This window comes from Phocoena sinus, chromosome 19 (assembly GCF_008692025.1).
Source record: "Phocoena sinus isolate mPhoSin1 chromosome 19, mPhoSin1.pri, whole genome shotgun sequence".
Classification (NCBI taxonomy): Eukaryota; Metazoa; Chordata; class Mammalia; order Artiodactyla; family Phocoenidae; genus Phocoena; species Phocoena sinus.
The window spans coordinates 14,019,018-14,045,379 of NC_045781.1; the positions used below are offsets into that span (position 1 = coordinate 14,019,018).

General features: G+C 38.7%; 2 protein-coding genes across 8 annotated transcripts in view; one reads left to right on the forward strand and one right to left on the reverse strand.

Moving 5' to 3' along the window:
* LOC116744574 (zinc finger protein 790) overlaps nucleotides 1-9,851 on the reverse strand; it is a 38,277-nt gene extending 28,426 nt beyond the window's left edge. For 2 of the 6 annotated variants that reach the window (XM_032614522.1, XM_032614517.1), the window contains exon 1: nucleotides 3,965-4,283. The gene's annotated coding sequence lies outside the window, so the exon portion shown is untranslated. Of the gene's footprint in view, nucleotides 1-3,309; nucleotides 3,406-3,964; nucleotides 4,285-7,386; nucleotides 7,520-9,753 lie in introns of those variants that run through there. The other 4 variants (XM_032614518.1, XM_032614520.1, XM_032614519.1 and 1 more) reach the window with 4 other exon arrangements.
* Nucleotides 9,852-10,401: 550 nt separating this feature from the next.
* LOC116744593 (zinc finger protein 345) lies at nucleotides 10,402-26,113 on the forward strand. 2 transcript variants are annotated; one of them, XM_032614589.1, is made up of 4 exons: nucleotides 10,402-10,514; nucleotides 11,385-11,440; nucleotides 11,962-12,997; nucleotides 23,607-26,113. In XM_032614589.1, exon 4 carries the CDS (start codon nucleotides 23,685-23,687, stop codon nucleotides 25,134-25,136), a length of 1,452 nt encoding a protein of 483 aa, XP_032470480.1. In that variant the 5' UTR covers nucleotides 10,402-10,514; nucleotides 11,385-11,440; nucleotides 11,962-12,997; nucleotides 23,607-23,684; the 3' UTR covers nucleotides 25,137-26,113. The 2 variants fall into 2 exon arrangements, with proteins under 2 accessions (XP_032470480.1, XP_032470481.1); XM_032614590.1 differs by lacking the exon at nucleotides 11,962-12,997.
* Nucleotides 26,114-26,362: the final 249 nt, after the last annotated feature.

Consider the following 26,362-nt stretch of genomic DNA (forward strand, 5'->3'; position numbering starts at 1 on the left):
TGACCGCCTGGAGGGGTGGGATAGGGAGGGTGGGAGGGAGGGAGACGCAAGAGGGAAGAGATATAGGAACATATGTATATGTATAACTGATTCACTTTGTTATAAAGCAGAAACCAACACACCATTGTAAAGCAATTATACTCCAATAAAGATTAAAAAAAAGACAAATAATGCAACAAGCAAAACTCTTGAAAAAAAATGGGGATACTAACACTTTGTACCTCATGGATTATTGAAGTGATTAATTACTCTTAGAAGAATGTGCAGCACGTAGCTAATAGAATATTTATTGTTAACAACTGCCTTCTTAAAGGGCAAAGAAAAACATATTTTAATAGGAATTAGGTGCAATGCTGAAAGAAAAGAAAGAGCTCCCGGTATTAGGAATAATGATACGGAGACAGTCATTTAAAATAGAAATTGAAAGCAAGTAAATTATTAAGCAAATTTTCATTTCCTTCTATTTGTACTTTCCACCGAGGAGGTGCCAATGTATTGATTATTGCTACAGTCTAATTTATTTTACCACATGGTATCACTATCATTGCATGATAAAGATCACATAGGACTTCCCTGGTGGCACAGTGGTTAAGAATCTGGTTAAGACCACACAGTATAAAACTCTTAGAGGAAAACAAAGGAAAAACACTCTGACATAGACCACAGCAAGATCTTTTTTAACCCACCTCCTAGAGTAATGGAAATAAAAGCAAACAAATGGCAGTTAATTAAACTTAAAAGCTTTTGCACCACAAAGGAAACCATAAACAAGACTTAAGACAACCCTCAGAATGGGAGGAAATATTTGCAAATGAAACAAAGGACAAAGGATTAATCTCCAAAATATACAAACAGCTCACGGAGCTCAACATCAAAAGACAAACAGTCCAATTAAAAAATGGGCAGGGGCTTCCCTGGTGGCGTAGCGGTTGAGTCCCCCTGCGGATACAGGGGACACAGGTTCGTGCCCTGGTCTGGGAAGATCCCACATGCCGTGGATGCGCGTCCTGAGCCTGTGCTCCGCAATGGGAGAGGCCACAACAGTGAGAGGCCTGCGTACCGCAAAAAAAAAAAGGGCGGAAGACCTAAATAGACATTTCACCAAGGAAGACATACAGATGGCTAAGAGGCACATGAAAGATGCCCAACATCACTAATTATTAGAGAAATGCAAATCAAAACTACAATGAGGTATCACCTCATGCTGGTTGGCACGGCCATTATGAAAAAATCTAGAAACAATAAATGCTGGAAAGGGTGTGGTGAAAAGGGAACCCTCCTGTACTGTTGGTAGGAATGTAAACTGACACAGCAACTATGGAAAACAGTATGGAGGTTCCTTAAGAAACTAAAAATAGAACTACCATACGACCCAGCAATCTCACTACTGGGCATATACCCTGAGAAAACCATAATTCAAAAAGAGTCACGTACCACAATGTTCCTTGCAGCACTATTTACAATAGCCAGGACATGGAACCAACATAAATGTCCATCAACAGATGAATGGATAAAGAAGATGTGGCACATATATACAATGCAATATTACTCAGCCATAAAAAGAAATGAAATTGAGTTATTTGTAGTGAGGTGGATGGACCTAGAGTCTGTCATACAGAGTAAAGTAAGTCAGAAAGAGAAAACGAATACTGTATGTTGACACATATATATGGAACCTAAAAAAAATGGTACTGATGAACCTAGTTGCAGGGCAGGAATAAAGACATAGACATAGAGAATGGATTTGAGGACACGGGGTGGGGGAAGGGTAAGCTGGGACGAAGTGAGGGAGTGGCATGGACATATATACACTACCAAATGTAAAATAAATAGCTAGTGGGAAGCAGCCGCATAGCACAGGGAGATCAGCTCGGTGCTTTGCGATGACCTAGAGGGGTGGGTTAGGGAGGATGGGAGGGAGGCTCAAGAGAGAGGGGATATGGGGACATATGTAAGCATATGGCTGATTCACTTTCGTGTACAACAGAAACCAACACAGTATTGTAAAGCAATTATACTCCAATAAAGATCTATTAAAAAAAAAGAGTCATGTACCAAAATGTTCATTGCAGCTCTATTTACAATAGCCAGGAGATGGAAACAACCTAAGTATCCATCATCGGATGAATGGATAAAGAAGATGTAGCACATATATACAATGGAATATTACTCAGCCATAAAAAGAAACGAAAATGAGTTATTTGTAGTGAGGTGGATGGACCTACAGTCTGTCATACAGAGTGAAGTAAGTCAGAAAGAGAAAGACAAATACCGTATGCTAACACGTATATATGGAATCTAAGAAAAAAAAATGTCATGAAGAACCTAGGGGTAAGACGGGAATAAAGACACAGACCTACTAGAGAATGGACTTGAGGATATGCAGACGGGGAAGGGTAAGCTGTGACAGAGCGAGAGAGTGGCATGGACATATATACACTACCAAATGTAAGGTAGATAGCTAGTGGGAAGCAGCCGCATAACAAAGGGAGATCAGCTTGGTGCTTTGTGACCACCTTGATGGGTGGGATAGGGAGGGTGGCAGGGAGGGAAATGCAAGAGGGAGGCGATATGGCAACATATGTATAACTGATTCACTTTGTTATAAAGCAGAAACTAAGACACCATTGTAAAGCAATTATACTCCAGTAAAGATGTAAAAAAAGTCCCCCTTTCTAGCCCAGCACTACCTCTCCAACACTGCCGTGAATCCAACCAGAATAAGCATCAGTATCCCCTGCATCCATGTTTATGTGCATCATAAAAAGCCCTAGGCTCCTTGATCATCTCTCTTTTCAGACACTCTACTCCCCATCTGTTGGATGTCCCATTTTCTCACCCCTCCTCAACTCCTGACACTTTACAATATGCCCTCTGGAATTCAGTCATAGACCCCTCTTTTATCCTCAACCACCTCCCTGAACACTCCCTTCACCTTTGGATCTAACAGAAACCTGGCTCTCTCCAGAGGACTCTCGCAGCCCTCTCTACGTTTTTGTTTTTCCTCCCTACAGCCTCTTGCCACTGGGTCTGGAAGTGGGGCAGGTGTCCCCCTTGCTCTTATTACTCTCAGACCCTTCTCCCTTTGTCCTCCACAAAAGCTCTACCTTTGAATTTCATGCCAAGAGATCATATATAACTCACCACCACCTCACTGTTGCTGACATCTACCAAACACTGTATATTTCCTTCCCCTTGTTTTTTCAAAACTTGAGCTCCTGGCTCACTCGCTGCAAGGCTACTACCCTTCTTTTATTCTTGCAATTTCAGTACACACCACACAGATGAGTCTGGCTTACTCACACTTACCTGTACTTCTTTTCCTTCTCTCATGGCTCATTCCCACCAGCATACCGATAGGTTACTTCTCCCACACCAGCTGCTGTTCCATTTTCATATTTACAGAAAAACTCTTCGAATATGTGGTCTACACTGTCTCCCATTCCTCTCCCCTCATTCTACGTTACCCTACTCCAATCCAACTAATAGCCCCACAGAAACTGCTCTCCACACATTCACGAATGACTGTGAATGTTACTAAACGCAACGCTCAATTCTTTGTCTCTGGCCCCATAGTTGAGGCTACCATATTTACATACGGTCACGCACAGGGTGACGCAGTCACAATCATATACATGCACAGTCACACCTAAATTACAATCACCTACGGTCACCAGCGCACCGTCCACACACACACACACACACACACACACACACCTCTACGGTTCCCGTGCGATCACTCCCACACCTTGCTTCTGTATCAATTTCACACAAGCATCCAAGGTTCCCTGTCGCGATCGCTAGCGCGCGCGGACACACATACTCAACTCCCCACCGTCTTCCTTCTCACACCCGCTGGCTGGTAAAGCCTCAGTCTCCGAAAATGTTAGCCCCTCACTGCCCTCCCCCACAGCGGCGGCCTCGGCCTCTCAGGGGTCATTCCGCTTCCGGGTCTTAGACTCACTCGACTTTGCGGTTCCCTCAAGCTGTGGATGTTCCTCAGGGACTCGCGCACGACCCCTGCTATGGTCCTGAAAGGGCCGGTGTGCGGACAGAACTTTGCCTCGGATACTGCGGACACTGGGAAATGACTGGAGCCGGGACAACCTTTAAGAGCCCAGAGCCTAGTGGTCTCCATTCACAGGCCTCGGTATTGGACCCTATCACTTCGCTCGGCAAAGACCATTGTCCTCACACCTCTCTATCTTTGGCAAGCGTCAACGAATTCCAGGCCGCGTTTAGAACGCAAGTCTCAACTGCTGAGTTCACGCTGCTGTTCCTCCGCAAACAAATGGCCCTCTCTGAGAACTTGGACCATAAGCCAACTCGGTCTTTCGACGGGAAGTAGCCGTGAACGCGATGGCCCCTGGGAAATGTAGTCCAGAGCCGTGGAAACTACCTCTGGAAGGAGCGTGTAATTCTTTTCTTTGCAAGCTCGCCGCCTGGGCATGTGACACATATGATGTGGCAGAAAGGTCTTGCGCCTCGGCCTGGCCGGGTGGAAACCTCTTATCCCACAAGCCCCGGCTTGAGGGTAGGATAAAGGGGAGGATCTATGGGGCACCCCTCGGGAGAGGGAGAGGGGTGTCCCCTGTCTGTGAAGCCACTGGAGCTCCTCCTTGAACCCAGGTATAATATCCTTCACATCAGCGGACAAATACCTTATTCCAATTCCCCTTAAAGTGGTTTAAATTAATGTTCATGGTTACATTCGTATTGTGTAAATGGTATTCATGTCTGAGCCATTCTTTTTGCTGAAGTTAATACTTGCCAGCTTTTCTCATTTGCGTCCTTTCCCATGTGCTTGTCATTTAGATGTATATCTAAACTTTCTGATGGAGGAGTAAGTTTTTCAGTATTTTCAAAATTATCAGGTAACCTTTAAATATTTTTTCTTTAATTTTTTTTATTGTGAAATAGAAAACACCTGAAGAATACTGCATAGAATGTGTAAGTTCAGTGTAACGCCATACAACTGAAGAAACAGTACATTGTTGTGGTGCTCCAAGGACAAAGAACAATATAAACTCAAAGGGCCAACGTTGCCGTAACAAAGAGTTACAGGACTCTTATCACTCTGTCACATTGCGACCATTACAATGTCCCAGAGCCCTCCCAAGCAGCATGCCCTGTCCCTTTCCCGTCCCATATAAGGAAAGATATTTGTCCCGTTCTTCTCACGCTCTGCACACTGGAAGTATACATACCTTGCCCAATCAGCAGATGACTCGCAGGTTCCTTTGTTCCCTGGCTATAAAAACAGACCAGTAACCCTTGCTCAGGGTCCCCCTGGCTATCAGGAAGTCGGCCCGCTGTTCTGGCAGCGACCCTTCCCTCTAATAAATTCTATCTTCTTTTCATTCTGCCTTGTGTCTGGAAATTCTTTTCCAACCCACGTTCGTACCATGACAACTGTGGGTACCTCAAGAAGAAACGCCCACCCTATATGATCATTTCTGACCCCTCAGACCCCAGCTGACCACTATCCTGATTGTTAATGTAATAATATCTTGTTTGTCACTTATCTATCTTTGAAATTTACATAAATGCAATCAAATTGTATGACTCTCTTACCTTGCTGAGTTGTTAAAACTCCTAACTGGATTAACTCAAAACTCCACACTAAAGGCTTTGCAGAAGTAAATGTATGCCCCCATTCAGGGATAAAAACTATTTTCCTCAGTTACTATGGTGTTGCAGGACCCCAAGATCAACCCTCCCTCCGAGGTTCAGTGATTCACTGGGAGAACTCATAGCAAAACATACAAAGCAAAATCAGCATAAAAGAAAAGGTGCATTGGGCAAAGTCCAGGAAAAACCAGCCACATGCTTCCAAGGATCCTTTCCCAGTAGAGTTACCCAGGCCATTAATACATGTGAAATAGCACCAACCAGGGAAGCTCATTAGAAATTCAGTACCTAGGGTTTTTATTGGAGCCTGGTCACATAGGCAGTCTCTGCCTGGCACATACCAGAATTTCAGACTCTCAGAAGGAAAGCAGGTATTTAGCATAAATTATATTGTTTGCACAAACACTTTAGGCACAGTAAGCCATTCTTATCAGTGAGGATAATGGGAATCTTCTCAAAATCCAAGTTCTAGTTGCAAGCCAAGGGCCAAACTTCAAGCAGGTCTTTCTAAGGATAAGAAGTCTCAGGTCTGCTACGTTAATCCTTTTCTGCACACTACTGTCCTAAACAAAATGTCTGGCTTTCAACAACAACAACAAATTTCAAGGCATATGAAAAGGCAAGAAAAATCAAGACACTCCCAAAACACAAAGCAACAATCAGAACTAGACTCAGGTGTTCTTAGCTTGTTGCTGCATAACTTCAGTCTCTGCCTCTGCCCTCACACAGCCTTCTTCTATCTTCTGTCTATTGTAAGTGGATTTAGGTCACAACCAGATAATTGGGATAATCTCAGCTAGCGATCCTTAACTTAATTACATCTGTAAAGACCCTTTTTTCCAAATAAGGTCACATTCACAGGTCCTGGGGGTTAGGATGTGGACATATCTCTGGGGTGTCACCATTAAACCCAAAACAACCTGTTACTATATTTAGTTTTATCCTAATAGATTTCCTTAGAATTCTCCTCTTATGTCACTGATCTCAGTGGTTTAGCAGAGCAAAGACCAAACTCTTGATCTACGCACCAAAACTTGCTCATTCTATAGTTTTATCTTAGTAAATGACAATTCTGGTCTTCTAGTTTCTTGGGCTGCAATATTTGGGTTGGCCTAGGTTCCTCTCTTTCTCTCATATCCCACATCAAATCTATTACCAGATCCATTTAGCTCTATCTTCAAAATATATCTAGAATCCAACTATTTCTCCTAACTACCACTGCTGTCACCCTAGACTGAGTCACCATTATCTCTTACCTGGATTATTCCAACAGCCCATTGGCTAGTTTCCCTGCTTCCTTTTTTGTCCCCCTACACCCTACTCTCTACTCAGCACCCCAAATGATGTCTTTTAAATATAAGATCATGTCACTCTTCTGTTCAAAACCCACTATTGCTTTTACATCTTGCTAAGACTAACCAAACTTCTTAAAATATTCTCCAAGGCCTTACATAATTTGTCCTCTCATTAGCTCTTTCACCTCATCTACTACTCTCTACTTTGTCATGCTGGCCTATTTACTGCTCCTTGGATACACCAGGCTTGTATCTAACTTATGGCATTTATGTTTAGCTGTTTTCTCTGCTTATAATGCTCTTTATCCAAATATCTTCAAATGTCACTGCTTCTTCCTTTTGTTTTTGATCAAATATTTTCTTCTTAGGAAGGCTTTTCCTAACCATTCTATTTAAAATCACAACTCCTTTGTCACTCACTATCTTATTTTCAACCTTCATTTTTCTCTACAGATCTTACCTTTATCTGGAACACTATATACTTCATTTACACGTTCACTGGTCACTTTCCCAGACTAGAATGTAAACTCCTTGAGGACAGGAAATTTGGACCGTTTTGTTCACTGATGCTTTCCTAGGGCTTAGAACAGCACCTGGCACAGATAAAGGGCTCTATAAATATCTGCTGAATGAAGAAATACATTTTGACAGCAACAGGAAATAGGCACTTTCATAAATTTTTTGGTGGAAATGGAAAGTGATTCATCTTTTGTGGACTGCAAATACTTATACATAACCTCTGACCCAGCACTTAGAAGAAATCGAAAGATGCACATGCACATCTGTGCAAAGCTGAATATATAAGGATTTCATTCCAAAATTGCATAAACCTGAAAACATCCTAAAAATTCACTAACATAGTATTAGTTAAAGTATGACATTTCCCCAACCATAAAGCATTATACCACCATAAGAAAAAGGAATATATATTAATATGGAATGTCTTCTAAGAAATAATAGTGAGTAAAAAACAAGGTGCTTTATACTATACTAACATTTGTGAAAAATAAAGATGTTATATATACAGATATGTTGGTATAATCATAGAATAACTCAAAGTAGTTAACATAAGAAACTAGTCACTGTAGATACATGTGGAGAAGAGAAATACTGAAAGGGAGACTTCTTTTTTCACTATAACCTTATTTAAATTTTTAAAATCGATGAGATGATTCCTTTCAAAACAATTATGAAGTAAAAACACTTGGCAGAGAGGGGAGCTAAGAGGAAAGTAGCAATGATTTCTAAGCTAGCAGCTTCTCGTGGTAAAGGAGATTGCTGAAATATGACTGTGGGAAGTCAATGACAATGGTAAATTATAACCCTGAAGCTTTTAGCAATGGAAAGATAGAAAATGGAATGTAATAAGAAGAAACAGCAGCATGAAACATAAGAGTTTTAAAAGACTACAGATGTATGAAGGACTGACTGCATATGTAGGCTATGAAAATGAAGAGAATATGGTCCTCTAGGATCTGCTTAAATAAAGAGGGCACTGATAGAGGAAGAATGATGAGTGAAGGATTCACATCAGTTAAAACTCAAGAAGAGTAGGGTCTATATAGCAAAACCTGGAAAACATTTTATGGTGTAAATTGCCTCACTGAACATCTATCTGTGCTCTCCCTTGTCCCAGGCACATCTGCCTGGTTCCCACTCATTCACTTATACAGAAAAGGCTCCCACTCCTTTTCATTTCTTCTACTCACCACCTATGGCCTATTTTCTTGTCCTAACTTGAAGATTTCATGCAGTTTGGTGATGTGAGAGCCTGTATATAGGAAAATCACAAAAGGCTTGAATTCAAGCACCATCTCCAAACTCAGACTGACCTTGGGCCTTTAAGGAAATTACCATATAAAGAGGAACGAAGTAAATAACCTTTTGCCTTAAAGGTTGAGCATATACAATCATGTCACAGAGGGCTTGAGAATATCTGAAGCCTACATCTCAAAGCTGAACCCATTATGCCATGTAAAGATTCTAAATATATCAGAGATGTCACTTTACTTTCAAAAGTTGGATTATACCGAGAAGTTATCCATACATAATGTGGCTATGTTGCTCTAGTTCTCCAGCATCATATACCTATACAACTTCCTCTAAACATCTTTTAATTGTGGCTGAGCGCCTGGTTGAACTGAACAATCACATCTCTGAATATTTACCTCATCAATGTCTCCCAAGGAACAGAGAAGAGAAAAACGTCTGGGGATAAGTTTGTGGACATAACCCAAAACAGGCACCCCCATAATAAAATACACCCTGTTTAAAAAGCCATACTGATCCAGTATTCTATTCCAGAACAAAATGTTTGGAATCTTAAGTGTTTATATTAAAATGGTATAAGTTATTTATTATAACAACAGGGAGCTTTTTCTCCTTAAAATTGAATCTACAGGAAGACATATCCTATTATCTCAGTTTGAAGAGGAAATGAGGCTGAGAGGATTCAGATTCCTCCACTATCTCAGCCACCCATGCAGTGGCCCACAATCACGTGATGACACACATATTTTCATACACACACAATCTTGCCCTACCACGTGCACACACACACAATTACTCCCAACCACACAAGCCCACAATATGACCCTCCATCCTCACAAAGCCACTTATAATCTTGATCCCACCTCTCTCTCACACTCATCAATTTTACCTGCATGCAGTCTCTCTTCCATTCAACTAACCCCTAAATGTAGTCACGCACGCAATCTCATCACGGTCTCACACTCGGGCCCTCCTTCACCCACTCTCGCATACGTGACTGGGCTTGTGGATTTCTCCCCTTCAAACTCCCTAGGCTGCTTTGGTCCCAGACACTCACGTCCTGCATTTGGGTTCGCTCTTCTGGCTCCCCGACACTTTCCGCAGCAGCTTGCCTCTAGGCATCTGCGCGCTCCCAGGGCAAAGCGTAATTCCTACCAGCCTCCTGGGCATTTAACTGAGGCCAAGTCCCGCCTCAGCGCCTAGGGAACGCAGTCTATCTTGGCCGGGTCCACTCCGCCGCTGGCAAAGTCCTGGACTACATTTCCCAGCAGGCCGTGAGGCCCAGGATGTTGCAGGGTGATCGCCAAAACCTGAAAGAACCGCAACTTGAGGCTGGGATGTGTCAAAGAAGTTGCACCAGACAAGGTAAACAGATAAGGAAGGCTTATTATAAAGACTATCGCAATAGGGAAGAGAGATTGAACTCAACTGGGTATGTAACAGTAGCTGGGGATTTATAGCCACTGGGCAGGGTGATGGAGTCAGTGCGGTCGACTTGACTAAAGTTTGGTCAAGGGAGTTCTTGTCAGCTGAGACTCGCGGAAGCCTCAGGTGCGCTGCCGGATCCAGGCTTCCGCGGCCAGGGGGAATCAGGATGAAGAGGAGATAGCTTTTGGTAGCCTGTCGCTTTCCGGACTACATCTCCCAGAGGCCTCTAGGCCTAGTGCTCCTTCCCGCGAGAACTAGACCTTCTCCTGAGGAGTGGACGGGATTTTCTGACGGGTTGGGGCAAACGGCCTCAGGGTGCTGTGCGAGGTGCTGGACTCTATTTGTTTCAAGTAGAGTGGAGCGGTGCTGACCAGACCGGAGGAGTCGTAGGTGAGATGGCCTGGAGCCCGGGGTTGGAGCCGGGAGTGTCTGGAACCTCCGGCGTCTACGGGAGCCAGCTGGGAAGGGGCGATCGTGAGGAGTGTGTGTCTGATTGTGGTTGTGTCTCTGTGTCTGTGTGACCTTGTACCAAACTGTGAGGGCGGGAGACGGGCTTGATTGTGGATTTGATTGTGCAGGTGTGTTGGGGGTTTAACTGTGTGACCGGGTGTGGCACTGTTTGCGAGTGTGAGGTTCCTTGACCGCGGTTGTAAAACTGTGTATATACTTGGGATGTGTGTGTGTGTATTTATGATCATTTGCTGAGCCGTGGGTGTGGGATGGCTTAACTGTGAGATTTGTGTCTGTTTCTCCTTGGGATGTGTGTGTGTGTGTGTGTGTGTGATATTGTTGGTGGTAGGGTGCGTGTGAATTTGTCATTGTGTCCCCATGATGTATGTCACTGAGAATGTGAGTACGTGGGGGTGCCTATGACTGCGATTGTGACTGACTGTCCCCGGGCTGTGTATGATTGCGTGGCCGTCTGCAGCCCATTTTCTTGAGGTTTGGGGTGCCTGTGTGCCCGTGGTGTGAGTTCCTATGATTATGTATCCATATAGCACTGTAGGTGTGGGGCGCCTTTGTCTGTGCCTTTGTGACTCCAGCGCTCTTTTACCAGGAGACCTCTGAGCTCAGGGACACATTCTGCCCAGAACTGCAAATGACCGTGCTTGTCTGTAATGCTGGTATTGAGCAGGACGCCCAAGACTTGTCTGACCTAATATCTGTAGGTGGTGGGTGGTAGGTAGGTTGACTTGGGCTCCCAGAGAGCCTGGTTTTTCCTGACTCCTTTCTCTCTCTCCAACTCTTCTCTGCTTGCAGAGTCTTCCAGAGTGGAGTAAAGAATGGCTGTTGAACATCCACAAGGCACCTGCAAGGTAGCTTGTCGTTTCCCCTTGTTTCCTGAAATCCTCTTTTCTATGTCAGGATATGACTTGGTTTCCTTCTCTTGAAAATTCTTGCCTGTCAGGTGACCTGATCTATGGAATTTTTCGAGAAATGTGATTTGCTCCAAAACCCAACCCACACACGTGACTTTCTCTTCCTAATTTGACAAATGGTTTAATTTTTCTTTATGCTCTCTTAAAAAAATATATTTCTTTTTTATTATAAAATGAAATTATCTTAAATAATTTCAAAAGTACAATTCCCAATGAAGAAAATTTTAATTCCCAGTTAAAACCAATGCTAACTTTTTGATAATTTCTTCCCAGTATGTTTTATGTACATATATAAAATGTGATATTTAAAATTTGACTTTATTCAGCATTTACCATTTTATAGCCTACACTTTCACACAAAATTATATTTAAGTATTTCCCCACATAATTTAATATTGGAAACATTTTTAGAGGTGCATATTATTTGAATGTCTGTCTTTTTTTTTCTTTCAAATTAGATACAGAAATGGCATTTAACACCCATTTGTGCAAATAATTATAAAGACCGATGTAAGGAATACCCAGGTCAAGAAAAAGAATACAGCCATCTCTAAAGCAGCCTCTGATGTACCCCTCCACAATCACAAACAATTATGCTCTTCTGGTGATAACCACTGTGATCATTTCTTTGTCTTTCATTAGAGCTTTGATATGAATTCCAAAACCACATAGATTTAGTTTTTGTCTGTTTTCTATCTTTGTATGAATAGACATTCTTTTGTGTCTTTTTTCATGAAAAACGTTTGTGAGCTTCATTCATATTTCCTATAACTACAGTTCATTTTTTTCCATTGCTCTCTATATACTATCTTGTATAATAGTATCAGTTTACTACTTATCTATTCTACTCTTCATGGACATTTGACTTGCTTCTAGTTTTTGGCTGCTATAAGCAATGTGACTACAAATGTTTTGTGCACATATTTTGGTACACATGTGCTTGTATTTCTTTAATATATATACTAAAATTGTAATTAAATTGTTGAGGGATTGGGTTTGCGCATCTTCAATTTTACTAGACAGTGCCAGACTGTTCTCTAAATATACTATGCAAGGTTTTTACTTGAATCAGCAGTTTAAAAAGGCTCCTTTTGTTTCACAGTCATGCCAGCTCTTGGCGTTGTCACACTTTAAAATTTTTGCCAATTTGGTAGATACCTAGTGTTATCACATTTAATTGATATGCCTGTATTATCAATGAAATTGAACACTAATTCTTGCCCGCCTGGATATCCTCTTTTGTGAAATGCTTGTTCAAATATTTTGCCAATTTTTAACTGGGTTGTTTTTCTCTGATTTATAGCAGTTGTATATATACATAATATGTATCTTCTATATTTTAGTTTACTGTCAGTTGCACATGTGACAAATATTATCTTCTACTCTGACTTGGTTTTTCACTCTGGTGTCTTCGGGTGAATGGAGGTTTTGGATTTCAATGTGATGAAATCTTTTTCAATAGTGCTTGTTTAAGAAATTTTCTGCTACCTCAAGGTAATGAAGATTTTTTTGTGTTCTCTTCTAAAAGCTTCCTCGTTTTTAGCTTTAACATGTATGTTTTTACACTACCTGGAATTGATTTGTGTAGGGTAGGGATTCAATTTCATTTTATCCCCCATGTGAGTATCCAGTTGCTCCAGTATCATTTATTGAAAAGTTCATCTTTTCTACACTGAGCTGCAGTGCCATTGTAGCCAAAAATCAAGTGACCATTATGGCCACATCTGTTTCTGGACTTTATGTTTTGTTCCATCGCTCTGTTTGTCTCCCCTTGCAGCAATACTCTGCTATCTTATTCACTGTGACTTTATAATATTTGGAACAAGTCCTCTTACCTTCTTGTTCCTCAAGAATGTCTTGGCTGTTTGTGTTTCTTTGCATATTCCATATACATTTTTGAAATAGTTTGGTTCCACTCAAACATCTGTTGGGATTTTGATCGAATTGCATTGTGTCTATAATTATGTGAGTAGAAATTTGGGGAATCTTCTAATAACATGAATCTCTCAATTGATATTATATTTTCTGCATGTTTCTCATCAAAGTCTTGATTATCTCCTGTAAATAGTCTTTGGCAGGGACTTCCCTGGCGGTCCAGTGGTTAAGACTCCGAGCTCCTGATGCAGGGGGCACAGGTTCGATCCCTGGTCAGGGAAGTAAGATCCCACATACCGCAAGGCGCTGCCAGAAAAAAAAAAATAGTCCTTGGCAAATAGGAATAATTTAATCCATCGTATATAGTATTTCCCTTTTGCGTTGACTGCCAGGAATTTGAGCACTTCAGAAATGATCAATTGTAGTAATAATCTTAGCCTGGGTTTTTGACATTGAATACCTATGATGTATGACCTTTGTGTATGATTAAAATTTTTTCTTTAATCTTAGCCTCCTCAAATACATTTTTGGAAGCGGGGGATATAAAAACGAGATATAGACTTAGATACAGATGTAGATATTTATTGTCTAATATTTTTATTTTAATAACATTCTTGTCTAATCAAGTCAGATTTGTGTGGTACCTTTTGCTGTTCTCCCTATATTATATTTCTTTTTTAACTACTCTTTCCACTTCTCTTCCCCAGCCCCCTCAACCCCCTCCCCCACACTATCCTCCATCAGGCAGTGTCTGCCTCTACCTCTTTGCCATCTATTCTCACTAACACTTTAGTTTAAATATTGGCTCCCTCAGAAAAAAAAGAAACAAATCATCCCCCGGGTTATTTTACCTACACTACTAGTCTCTGTAACATGGTATAAAAATTAGGGATTCTAGTATCAAATGTGACATCTGATCTCAGCTACACCACCTACGAGCTGTTTAACCTGTAAACAAGAGGTTCTCATTCTCAATGTTGTTGAGAATGAAATAAGATATGTAGAACACTTGGTACACATCAGAAATTCAATAAATGTTAGCTCCCCTCTCCTTTATTTCCCATTCTTGGGACCTCTAAATCAATTATGGTATAAAGTGGTTGCCTAAAAGTCTTTTGGTGGGTCCCAAAGTCTTTTGGTGGGTCCCAAAAGATCTTTTTTTTTTTAATTGCTGAGGTATAATCGACATATAACATTATATTTGTTTCAGGTGTACAACGTAATGATTCAATATTTGTACATACAGTTGACCGTTAATGTGGAGGTTAGGAGCGCTGACTACACAATCAAAAATCTTCATATCACTTACAGTCGGTCCTCCATATCCATAGTTCCTCTGTATCTGCATTCTCGGATTTAACCAACCACAGATCCTGTAGTACTATAGTATTTACTACTGAAATAAATCTGCTTATAAGTAAAACTACTCAGTTCAAACCCATGTTGTTCAAGGGTCAACTGTATTGCAAAATGATCACCACAGTAAGTCTAGTTAACATCCATCACCATACATAGTTACAATTTTTTTTCTTATGAATTTTAAGATTTACTCTCTTCATAACTTTCAAATGCAATACAGTATTATTAAGTCTACACCATGCTGTACATTATATCCCCAAGCTTTACTTATTTTATAACCAGAAGTTTGTACCTTTTGACCCCCTTTACCCATTTCACCCAACCCCACCCCCTCACCCCCTGTCTCTGGCAACCAACAATCTGTTCTCTGTATCTATGAGCTTGGTTTTTGTTTGCTTATTTGTTTAAATTCCACATATAAGTGAGATCATAGGGTATTTTTCTTTGTCTGTCTTACTTCACTTAGCATAATACCCTCATGGTCCATCCACACGGTTGCAAATGGCAAGATTTCATTATTTTTCATGGCTGACTAGTATTCCATTGTGCATTGCCTACCTGTTGTTATATTATTTGAATAGTTTGTATTATGTATTTGAATTTTTAAATTTTATGTCTCTGTGCTTGTACCTGTGCCATGTTTAGATCATTTCTTTTTTAAAATCTTTGAATACTTGGTCAAATATGTCACTTTTCTGAAGATAGCTGTATACTTTATTTCTTTCATTACAAAAAAATTATTTATTACAACAAATTTGTAAAACACAGAGAAGCACAAATAAGTAACAAAAGTTATCTATAATCCTGTCAGTTAAAGACAACTGCTGTCAATACTGAGAATTTGTTTCTAAATGTGATCATACTATGGCTACTGACCTGTAACCTGCCTTTATCATGCCAAAATATCAATACATTGTGAACAACTGTCCATGTCTTTACACATTTATCTTTACCATGAGTTGTAATGGCCTTATCATGTTACCATTTTACCAAGCCCCCTTTTTTGAACATGGTTTGCTTACAAATTATTGCCATTATAAACAATGAGCATCTCCTTAGACCAAATGCTAGTGCTTTCCTTTTTAAATTTTATTTTTAGTTAAATTATATTTAGTTAATAATCATAATTTTGTTATAAAAATAATTTGTATGTTATGAAGGGGTTCAGGTCTGATGTAACTACAATCCCCAATCCAAGGTATCTACTCAAAGTACCCAAAGGTAGCCACTGTTATCAGTTAATTATTTATCCTTTTTAAATATCCTTTTACATGCATACACATGTAAATGTGTATGTGGTACTGTTTTGTCACTTAAAAATATTTCTATATAAAAAGGATTATAAGTGTATCCTGCAAAATGTGGAAAGTAAATGAATTATAGAGTGGGTCCAAGGATTGAGTTGGTTCACATAAAACACTTAAAAGAGGACCTGCCCATTTACTTAGTGTCAGTTAGTTATTGTTACTGTTTGTGCTTTTTATTCTGTGTGGAGAATTGTTCACTTAAGTATAGAGCTCATTTTAATTGCTTCATGTAAGGCCATATTTTATAATATGAAATCATGGAGATAATAGAGTACACATATTCTAAACTTCAGTAAACACTTCCAGTACACCCAGCTCTCTCTGCTAGAACCTGTGTTTCCACTGCCATTAGGTTACTTTTGGCTGCATAAGGCAGAAAAACACAACTGCAACAAATAGAACAGAGAGTTAATTATTTCATTTAATTTAAGCTGGTTATTCTTAACCTTGGTTACTGATGTCTGGGTCCCACTCCCAGCGATTCTGATTTAATTGGTCTGGGATATAACCTGGACATCATCATTTTTAAAAGATCACCAGGTAATTCTAGTGTGCTGCCACAGTTGAGAATTAATGACTTAAAGTCATACAAGATGACAAGAAAAACATTAAGAGTTAATTGGTCTGGAGTGGGGTTCAAGCTTTAGAATTTTTTAAAAAGCTACCTAATTGATTCTAATAGCAATCAATTCAGAACCACTGGCCTAGGCAAATCATGATTCATTTTCTGGAGCTGATGAAAAAAAGCTATGGAAAAAAATTCTTGTAGCAAGGAAGTAGAGGAGGGATGATTTTGAGGGGGGCAGTCAGTAGTATCTGTCATACCTGTGCCCTTATCAGCAATTAACAATAGGAAAATATCACCGTTTGGTCATTTTAGTGGTGTTTTGGGATAAAACCTAAAGGAGATGGTATACATACATGTTTAATCAGCAGTCTTCATTTTTTTTCAAAAGCAAGGTTTGACTTTTGTGAATCTTACATATTTTAAATCTTCATTAATTTTTTTCTTTTTTTTGAGATTCTTTTGTTGCAGTATTGAATTCAAATCAGTTTTATTTTTTAAAAGGAGTTTAATGTTATTAAATTTTCTTTTTGGGGGGGTAATTTTCTTTCCTATGTCCAGGTTTTTTACATGTATTGATCTCCTTTTCACTTCATTTCTAGGTATTTTATATTTCTATTTAGTTTCATATTTAACATGAGAATTACTTAGGAATATGTCTTGTTTTGGGTAACTTTTAAATTTTGATTAAGTTTCAAACTTGCAGGAAAGTTACAAGAATAGTACCAAGTATTCTTGGGTACTCTTTGCTCAGATTCACCAATTGTTTACATTTTGCCCCATTTGTATTATCATTCCTGTGTGCATTTGAAATTGTTCTGCGTATCTATATATGCATGTGAGGACATACACACATACACAATACACACATTTTATCTGAACCATTTAAGAATAAGTTGCAGACATTTGCCTCTTTACCCTTAAACACTTCAGTGTGTTATTTCCTAAGAACAAGAGTATTCTCTTACATAACCACAGTACAGTCACTAAAATAAGAAATTTAAACAACAGTGCAATACTGTTATGTAACAGTCCATATACAAAATTTTTTGCTAGTCTCAATAATATTCTTTGTAGCAATTCATCCTACTTACACCACACCCTCTCTCCCTGACTTGCTATCCAGGATACAGTCTAGGATCACACACTGAATTTAGTTATCATGTCTCTTTTTAGTCTTTTTTTTTTTAAAGATTTAATTTTATTTATTTTTGGCTACCTTGGGTCTTCGTTGCTGCAGGCTCAGTAGTTGTGGCACTTGGGCTTAATTGCACCGCAGCATGTGGGATCTTCCGGGACGAGGGCTCAAACCCGTATCCCCTGCATTGACAGGTGGATTCTTAACCACTGCACCACCAGGGAAGCCCCTTGGATTCATTTTTTAATCTGCTCCTTATTGTGGTTACGTTATTCATTTCAAATACTTTTAGGTTCATTTATTCCCTTTGTATTCTGTTTGATTTTTTAATCAATATTAATCCATTCTTGTTTATTTGATTGTATGAACATGGTTCCAAACATTAAAACTATACAAAAAGATACAGTTAGTGTCACTGTGCTCCCATAACCTTCGTTTTAGTGAATATTGTGCACTGAATTGTGTCCCCCCACCAAATTCATAAGTTGAAGCTCTAACCCCCCAGTACTTTACAATATGACTATATTTGGAGACAGGGTTTTAAAAGAGATGATTAAAACGAGGCTGTTAGGGTGGATCCTAAACCAATCTGACTGGTATCCTTATATGAGAGGAAATTTAGACACACAAAGAGACACCAGGGATGCTCACACAGAGGAAAGACCATGTGAGAACACAGTGAGAAAGTAACCATCTGCAAGCCAAGGAGAGAGGCCTCAAAAGGAAACAAACCTGCTGACACCTTGATCTTGGACTTCTAATCTCCAGAACTGTAAGCAAATAAGTTTCTGTTGTTTATATCATCCAGTCTGTGGTATTTTGGTTTGGCAGCCCTTGCAAACTAATAGTTAGTTATTTCCTCCTGGCTCATAGTATCTACTTGTTCCTCTGGAACATGCTGAGGTTGGACCCTTGTTACAGGTCTAGTGGCAACAGAATGGTTCTGGTGGGTCATGAGGAGAATTAGCATGCCTTTTCAGGTACTGCTCCAGGTGATGTTATTATAGGGTTTTCAGTCAGAGGAAAGCTAGTCTCCCGGACACTGGATTGCAAGCTTCCTCCACTGGTAAGAGAGGCCCAAAGCAAGTTGGGGGTTCAAGATTGTCAGTTTCATCTGGGTCCCAACCAGATGTCCCAGTTCCATATTTAAGGATATCATTCTTTCCCAATCAAGTCTCTACCTTTCACATGGAAATCATGGCAAGACTATGAATTCCTATTTATTTCCTTCCTGTTTCTTGGTTTACTCCAAGAAAACTCCAGATATCAAAATGGGTTTTCAATGTAGATGGCACGTAAGAAGAGATAAATGTGTTAAATTTGTTGTGAGTTCTAGCATATCTGAAAGGGCTGTTTCAACCAGTGCATTGGTTCTTTGGCAGGGCATGGGATTCTAATTATTATTTTCTCTCAGAAATTTGAACTTAGGACTTCTGGCTTAGAATATTTTTGGGAACTCCAAAGCTAATTTCATTCCTGGTCTTTTATTTATGCACTGTGTTTTTACTGTTTGAATTCTTTTAGGGTATTTTCTTTGTTCCTACTGTCCTGGAACCTAATGAAATTATATCTTAGTGTGAATAATTTTTATTCTTTATACTAGGTACCAAGCGAGCCCATTTAATGTGGAGATTTGTGTCCTTCAGTTCTGGAAAATCTTCTTAAATGCTACTTTTAAAAACAATCTGTTTCCGGTTTCTGTTTTCTTTGAAAGTTTTCCAACATACAGAAAATTAGAAATAATATTCAGTTCTTTGCCCCATATAGCCATCAGCTAAAATCACCAATTGTTAACATCTTACCACATTTGCTTTATTTTTCTAAATACACACACACGCGTGTGTGTGCATGCATGTCCTTTTCCCCTGAATCATTTGAAAATAAGTTGGGGACATCCTGACATTTTACCCTTAATACTTTTAGCGTGCATCTCCTAAGTATAAGGACATTTTCCAAACAATAACAATGACATATCAAATCTATGAAAATTAATATAAACTCACTAGTACCACCTCAAACATTTCGTGTTCAAATCTCTCCAGTGGTTCCCCCAAATATCTTTTTTTAGCTGATGGTATGTTTTTGTTTATTTACTTGGTTGTTTGTTTGCTTGATCTCAGATCCAATCAGGATTCATGTATTATTTTGGTTGTTGGGCTTCATTGGTCTCTTTTAATATAGAACAGCCTCTCATTTTTGTTTGTTTTATATGACACTGAATTCAAGACAGTTGCCTTATAGAATGTCTCACAACCTCCATTTGTCTGATGGTTTTCTTGTGGAAATAGGAGGCTTAGATTCAGCTTACCTATTTTGACAAAGGTGGTACGGTGTATTCTATTGCATTACATCAGAAGGCAGAGTGTCAGGTTGTTCCATTGTTGATGATACCAAGTTTCATCATTTAAGGTTAAATGATGGTACTGTGTACCAAACCTTTCCAGTATAAAGGTACATGTTTCCCTTTTTAATTAGTAAATCATATGTGGATTGATGCTAAGAGACTAAGTGAATATCCGTTATCTTGACCATTCACTTTCTGATTTTAGAATCCATTGAGAATCCTTGCCTGAATCAATTATTAGATTGGTGATTTCAAAATGTCAATTTTCAGATTCCTTCATTCCTTCTAACATCCTGCCTGATACTTGGCAGATGCTTAGCACACTTTCAAGAATGATCTCCCATTAGATGTTGACCTGGCTTGCATGACCTTCCAATGTCTTTCCTATTTTCTGTTATTTTTTTTAATTGAAGTATAGTTGATTTACAATATTGTGATAGTTTCAGGTGTACAGCAAAGTGATTCAGTTATATATATATATATATATATATATATATATACACACACATATATATACACATATGTACATATTTCAGATTATTTTCCATTATAGGTTATATAGGAATATAGTTCCCTGTGTTATACATTTCCTATTTTCTACTTCCATATTTTTGTACTTTTTAAAGAGATTTTTCATTTATCCTTTAACTCTTCTAATGATATGTTTTTATTCCCACTTTATATTTTCATTTTCTAAGTATTCTTTTTTGCCTCATTCCTTTTATGTTATCCTATGCTTCTATCATGTGAAATGGCTTCTCATATCCCTCTGAAGATATTAGTGGTGGCTTCTGGAATTTTGTTTTCCTATGTGGTTTCTCTTCTAAGTTCCTTTGGGCTTGTTTAATCTCTTTTATGTTACAGGATTTCCTCAAATGATGATATTTGTATCAGTATTATAGAGTACCAGTATTATAGAGTGGACACTGAGAAGCTGATTTAACTTTTTGTATGCCAGTTAGTAGACCTTCTTAAGTACATAATGCTCCCATTTCTTAAGCCTTTCTGGGGTTTGCAGCATAAATCATCTCCTTCTGGGTTTTCCTTACTTTTGGGTTAGGTTTCATCTTTCTTTGTTAAGTTGTTCGTCATTTCTCTTCATGCTTTCCAGCTTCAAAAGTTTTGTTGCTATTTCCTCTTCAATTTTCTTTGACTTTGTGGGTTCCTTTTGTTAAAAAGCCAGTTCATTCCTTTTAATGAGATTTTTTTAAAAGACAGGAATAACCACATGTGATTCACTTTCACTGTTTGAGAGAAAGTATATCCTTTTCTAGAGAAATATTGTTTTTAGTTTATTTTTAAGAGTAATGAATTTTGAGACTAATTTATTATATTAGCCATTCAGTAAATGTATTTTGATCTTTTTGTGTGTGCCAGGATTCAAGCTGACTAAAGTAACAGACATTACCCTTGACTTCCTCAATCTTGGCTCTGTGGTAGCAGACAGACATTAAGCAAACATTCAAAAAAATATGAAATTTGCTGGGGACTTCATGGCGGTCCAGTGGTTAAGACTTCACCTTCCCATGCAGGGGTTGCGGTTTGATCCCTGGTCGGGGAGTTAAGATCCCACGTGCCTTGGGGACAAAAAACCAAAACTAAAACAGAAGCAATATTGTAACAAATTCAATAAAGGCTTTAAAAAATATAGGAAATTTTCAATTGTAGGGGATAAATGTGTAATCATTCATTACCAAACACTAAACACAAAGAAAGGAAGAAAAGTTAAAAAAGTGCTTTGAGAAATAATGGCGAGATGTGCAAAATTAAGACTGAGTATTCAGAAAAGATCTTTATTAGGGTATGCTAGTTAGCAGAGATCTGAACAATGACCAGGAACTTGCAGGTGAAGAGTGGGGGCAGTGGGAAGGGAGGTATGGAAGAATATTTCAAGCAGATTAAATTGTTGGGGGAGGGGCATGTTACAGTTTAGTGCATTTGAAGAGCGAAGTAAGGCCAGTGTAACTATGGCTTATTGCTGATAGGAGAGAGGTATCATCTTGAAGAGGCAGGCAGTAGGCAGGTCTCTGAGGAATTTTAAAGACCAAGTTAAGGAGTGTGGGTCTTATCCGAGGGACAGTGGGAAACCATTGAAGCATTCTGAGCAGAACAGTGCCAGACTGAATATCACTCTGGCTGTTAAGGGTGCAAAACTGGAAATGCAAGCAGCTAGATAAAATACTGCTTTCATATCCAAGTAAAAGATAATTTTGACTAGAATTATCTACTGACAGTGGGAATGGAAAGAACAATTTCAAGACATTTTTAGGCCGAGCCTAAACAAGCTTGCTGTTTGAGTATTGTAGGAAGAGAATAGAGCTGAAATGTTTTCACCTTTTGTGACTTGAGTTATTTATTTGTTCAGGGTCTGAATTGATGTCTCTGAATCCTTTTATTTTCCTGGTCACTTTTATGGCATATAAGTCTTCCAAAATATTAGCTACCAAACACTGTGGCGTTACTTTATACAATGGTGTAAATATCAATACATTAATGTGATTTCAGAATTATTTCAATAATCATCAGAGCTGGGGTTCAGAGTACTCATCTATCTGCATCCTCCTTGTAATTTTCCAGAAGTATCACATTACCTCCTATCTTCTTGTCCCTTTTCTCTGATTTTAAAACTACATTCTCAATTACTCTGCTTTTGGCCTTTGCTAAGTCCCCTTTTTTGTTCTCCCAAGGTTCTCCCAAGGTTAGCCTCAAAACTTTGGATTTTACCAAATGGCATAAACAAACTATATTCTAACCACAACAGAATCTTCACTCTCTATTGCTCATTCCAGACTTACTCAGTTCATTTATATATATATATATAATATATATGGGCCTCTCACGCTTGTGGCCTCTCCCGTTGTGGAGCACAGGCTCCGGACGCGCAGGCTCAGCGGCCATGGCTTATGGGCCTAGCCACTCTGCAGCATGTGGGATCTTCCCAGACTGGGGCACGAACCTGTGTCCCCTGCATTGGCAGGTGGACTCTCAACCACTGTGCCACCAGGGAAGCCCCTCATTAATATTTCATCAAGATACTGCTACATCTGAAGTAACTTTCTCTTCTATCTCCATCAGATTATATGCAATTTATGACCATCTAGCCTAGATGTTTCCTTCCAGGTGTAGTTACTTAAAGCTCCAAGCAACCCTAAGAAATGGGTTAAATGATAATTATACTCATATTTAAATGTATATGACACTAGTTAACAAAATTGAGTTGGGGCCTGGACATCTTTATATTTATTGAGCTCCCCATGTCTTTAGGGTATTTTTATCTAAATCACTATTTAGGAACAATTGACTTAATCTATTTTCCTAAATAACTCCTTCACCTTCTAGTGTTTCTTCTCATTCTGTTTCCTTATCTGTTTGTCAAAATGCCCAATCATATATGAGAACTGTATAAGCCACTCTATATGAAAATGAGTTTCAGTTAAGTCTTTTCCTATCTATTATAAAAGTTTCATTTCTCCCAGAACACAAAAAAAAGTGAATGTTTTTATATTTTCTTTCAGACTGTGAATCAAGGTTGAGACCAAGAATTATTTCTGAAAAAGGATATTTATGGAATAGAATCATCCTGATGGGAGATAATGGAAAGACTTATAAAAAACAGCATTGAGTGTTCAAGTTTCAGAGGTGATTGGGAATGTAAAAGCCAGTTTGAGAGAAAACAGGAATCTCAGGAAGGACATTTCAGTCAAATGATATTTACTCCTGAAGACATACCCACTTTCAATATCCAGCATCAGAGAATTCATACTGATGAGAAACTCCTTGAATGTAAGGAATGTGGGAAGGATTTTAGTTTTGTATCAGTCCTTATTCGACATCAGCGAATTCATACTGGTGAGAAACCTTATGAATGTAAAGAATGCGGCAAGGCCTTTGGTAGTGGTGCAAACCTTGCTTACCATCAAAGAATTCATACGGGTGAGAAACCTTATGAATGTAATGAATGTGGGAAGGCCTTTGGTAGTGGCTCAAACCTTACTCACCATCAGCGAATTCATACTGGTGAGAAACCATATGAATGTAAGGAATGCGGGAAAGCCTTTAGTTTTGGATCAGGCCTTATTCGACATCAGATAATTCACAGTGGTGAAAAGCCTTATGAGTGTAAGGAATGTGGGAAGTCCTTTAGTTTTGAATCAGCCCTTACTCGGCATCACAGAATTCACACAGGTGAGAAACCTTATGAATGTAAGGATTGTGGGAAAGCCTTTGGCAGTGGTTCAAACCTTACTCAGCATCGAAGAATTCATACTGGTGAGAAACCTTATGAATGTAAAGCATGTGGAATGGCCTTTAGTAGTGGTTCAGCTCTTACGCGGCATCAAAGAATTCATACTGGTGAGAAACCATATATATGTAACAAATGTGGGAAGGCTTTTAGTTTTGGATCAGCCCTTACTCGACATCAAAGAATTCATACTGGTGAGAAACCTTATGTGTGTAAGGAATGTGGGAAGGCTTTCAATAGTGGCTCGGATCTCACTCAACATCAGAGAATTCACACTGGTGAGAAACCCTATGAGTGTAAGGAATGTGAGAAAGCCTTTAGAAGTGGTTCAAAACTTATTCAACATCAAAGAATGCACACTGGTGAGAAACCCTATGAGTGTAAGGACTGTGGGAAGGCCTTTAGTAGTGGTTCAGACCTCACTCAACATCAGAGAATTCATACTGGTGAGAAACCCTATGAATGTAAGGAATGTGGGAAGGCTTTTGCTAGTGGCTCAAAACTTATTCAACACCAGCTAATTCACACAGGTGAAAAACCCTATGAATGTAAAGAATGTAGAAAGTCCTTTAGTACTGGTTCAGCCCTTAATCGGCACCAGAGGATACACACTGGTCAGAAACCTTATGAATGTAAGGAATGTGGGAAGACTTTTGGTACTGGCTTGAGCCGTACTCAACATCAGAGCATACATACTGGTGAGAAACTTTATGAATGTAAGGGCTGTGGGAAGGCTTTGGAGAGGGGTTCAGAAATTCAGCAACATAAGAAAAGTCATGCTGGTAAGAAGCTCTGTGAATGAGAAACTCTATAAATTGGAACTACATAACTAAGGAACTGTACAATAAAGAGAATTCATACTAGTGAGAGTCCCTACAAATGTAATTAAGGTACATATACTTATACTTTACCAGTTAGTCAGTCTGAGAAAATTCATACAGAAAATAAACACTCTGAATAAAATATTTGAATATTTTTATCTAAATTCATTACTTTCAGAAAATTCATACTTGTGAATATTATAAGTTGAAAAACCTTTTTATTGTATATTGCATTTATTTTAAGCATCGAAATTTATTTGGGGGCTAACCCTGCTACTTTCTTTTTAATGTTCTTAATTTTTTGTGAAGTATACAGAATTACTGATGCATTTTAAAATTATTTTAAATTATTGAGGGTCTAATTTACCCTTTTTCCCCCTCCCCCATTTCTCATACTAACACCATTTATTTAATAACCATATCTATTTTTATATATTTTTATTGCATGTTTGATGGTAAGTTTATTTTTATACATGTAAAGCTTCGATATCAGGTCAGTCTTTGTTTTTAAAATTTGCATATCTGTCTATGTATCTGTGTGTCACTCTGTTTGTGTTAAGTTACTGTTACTTTTACACATCCTTTAGTATCTTATGGATATGTACCTTTTGGAAGATTGTTTTATTTTCCTTTTAGAAACGTATACTATTCTTTTTGCAGAACAATTTTCCTCCATAAAAATGTAGATATGAGTAAAAAAAAAATAGCTACAGTTATCTGTAATCTTACCATAGACAATCACTGTCAAATTTTTGGAGCAAATCCTGTAAGATTACATCTGGCATTGCTTTTGAGAGAAAGTGTGATTATGCTATAACCAGCCTTTAATATTCTTTGTCTGTGAATATATTGTTACTATTCCATTGGCTTAAAAGTATTTACCTGTTTTTATCAAACCCCCATTTTGTCAAATACTGAAATTTTTGCCATTATAAAGAGTTACCTTGTTGGCCCCTTTTGAATGTGTCTGCTTTATTTATTTGTTGTCCATTTTAGAGATAATATGTGGCTCTCTTCTGCTTTTACTGATTTATACATTATAGGTAAAATTGTACTTCCCTTTGACTAACATCCCGACCTTAGTTATTTCCCCAACATAACCAACTTACTTATTCTTCCAGATCCTTTTGTATGCATATATGATGTGTTTATGGAAATGTGGGCCTAATTAGTGTACTTCAGAGGTTGGTTATGGGGATTCTACAGT

Coding starts and splice junctions, on each gene's coding strand:
- LOC116744593 (XM_032614589.1), top strand. CDS start 23,685: ATGGAAAGACTTATAAAAAACAGCATTGAGTGTTCAAGTTTCAGAGGT.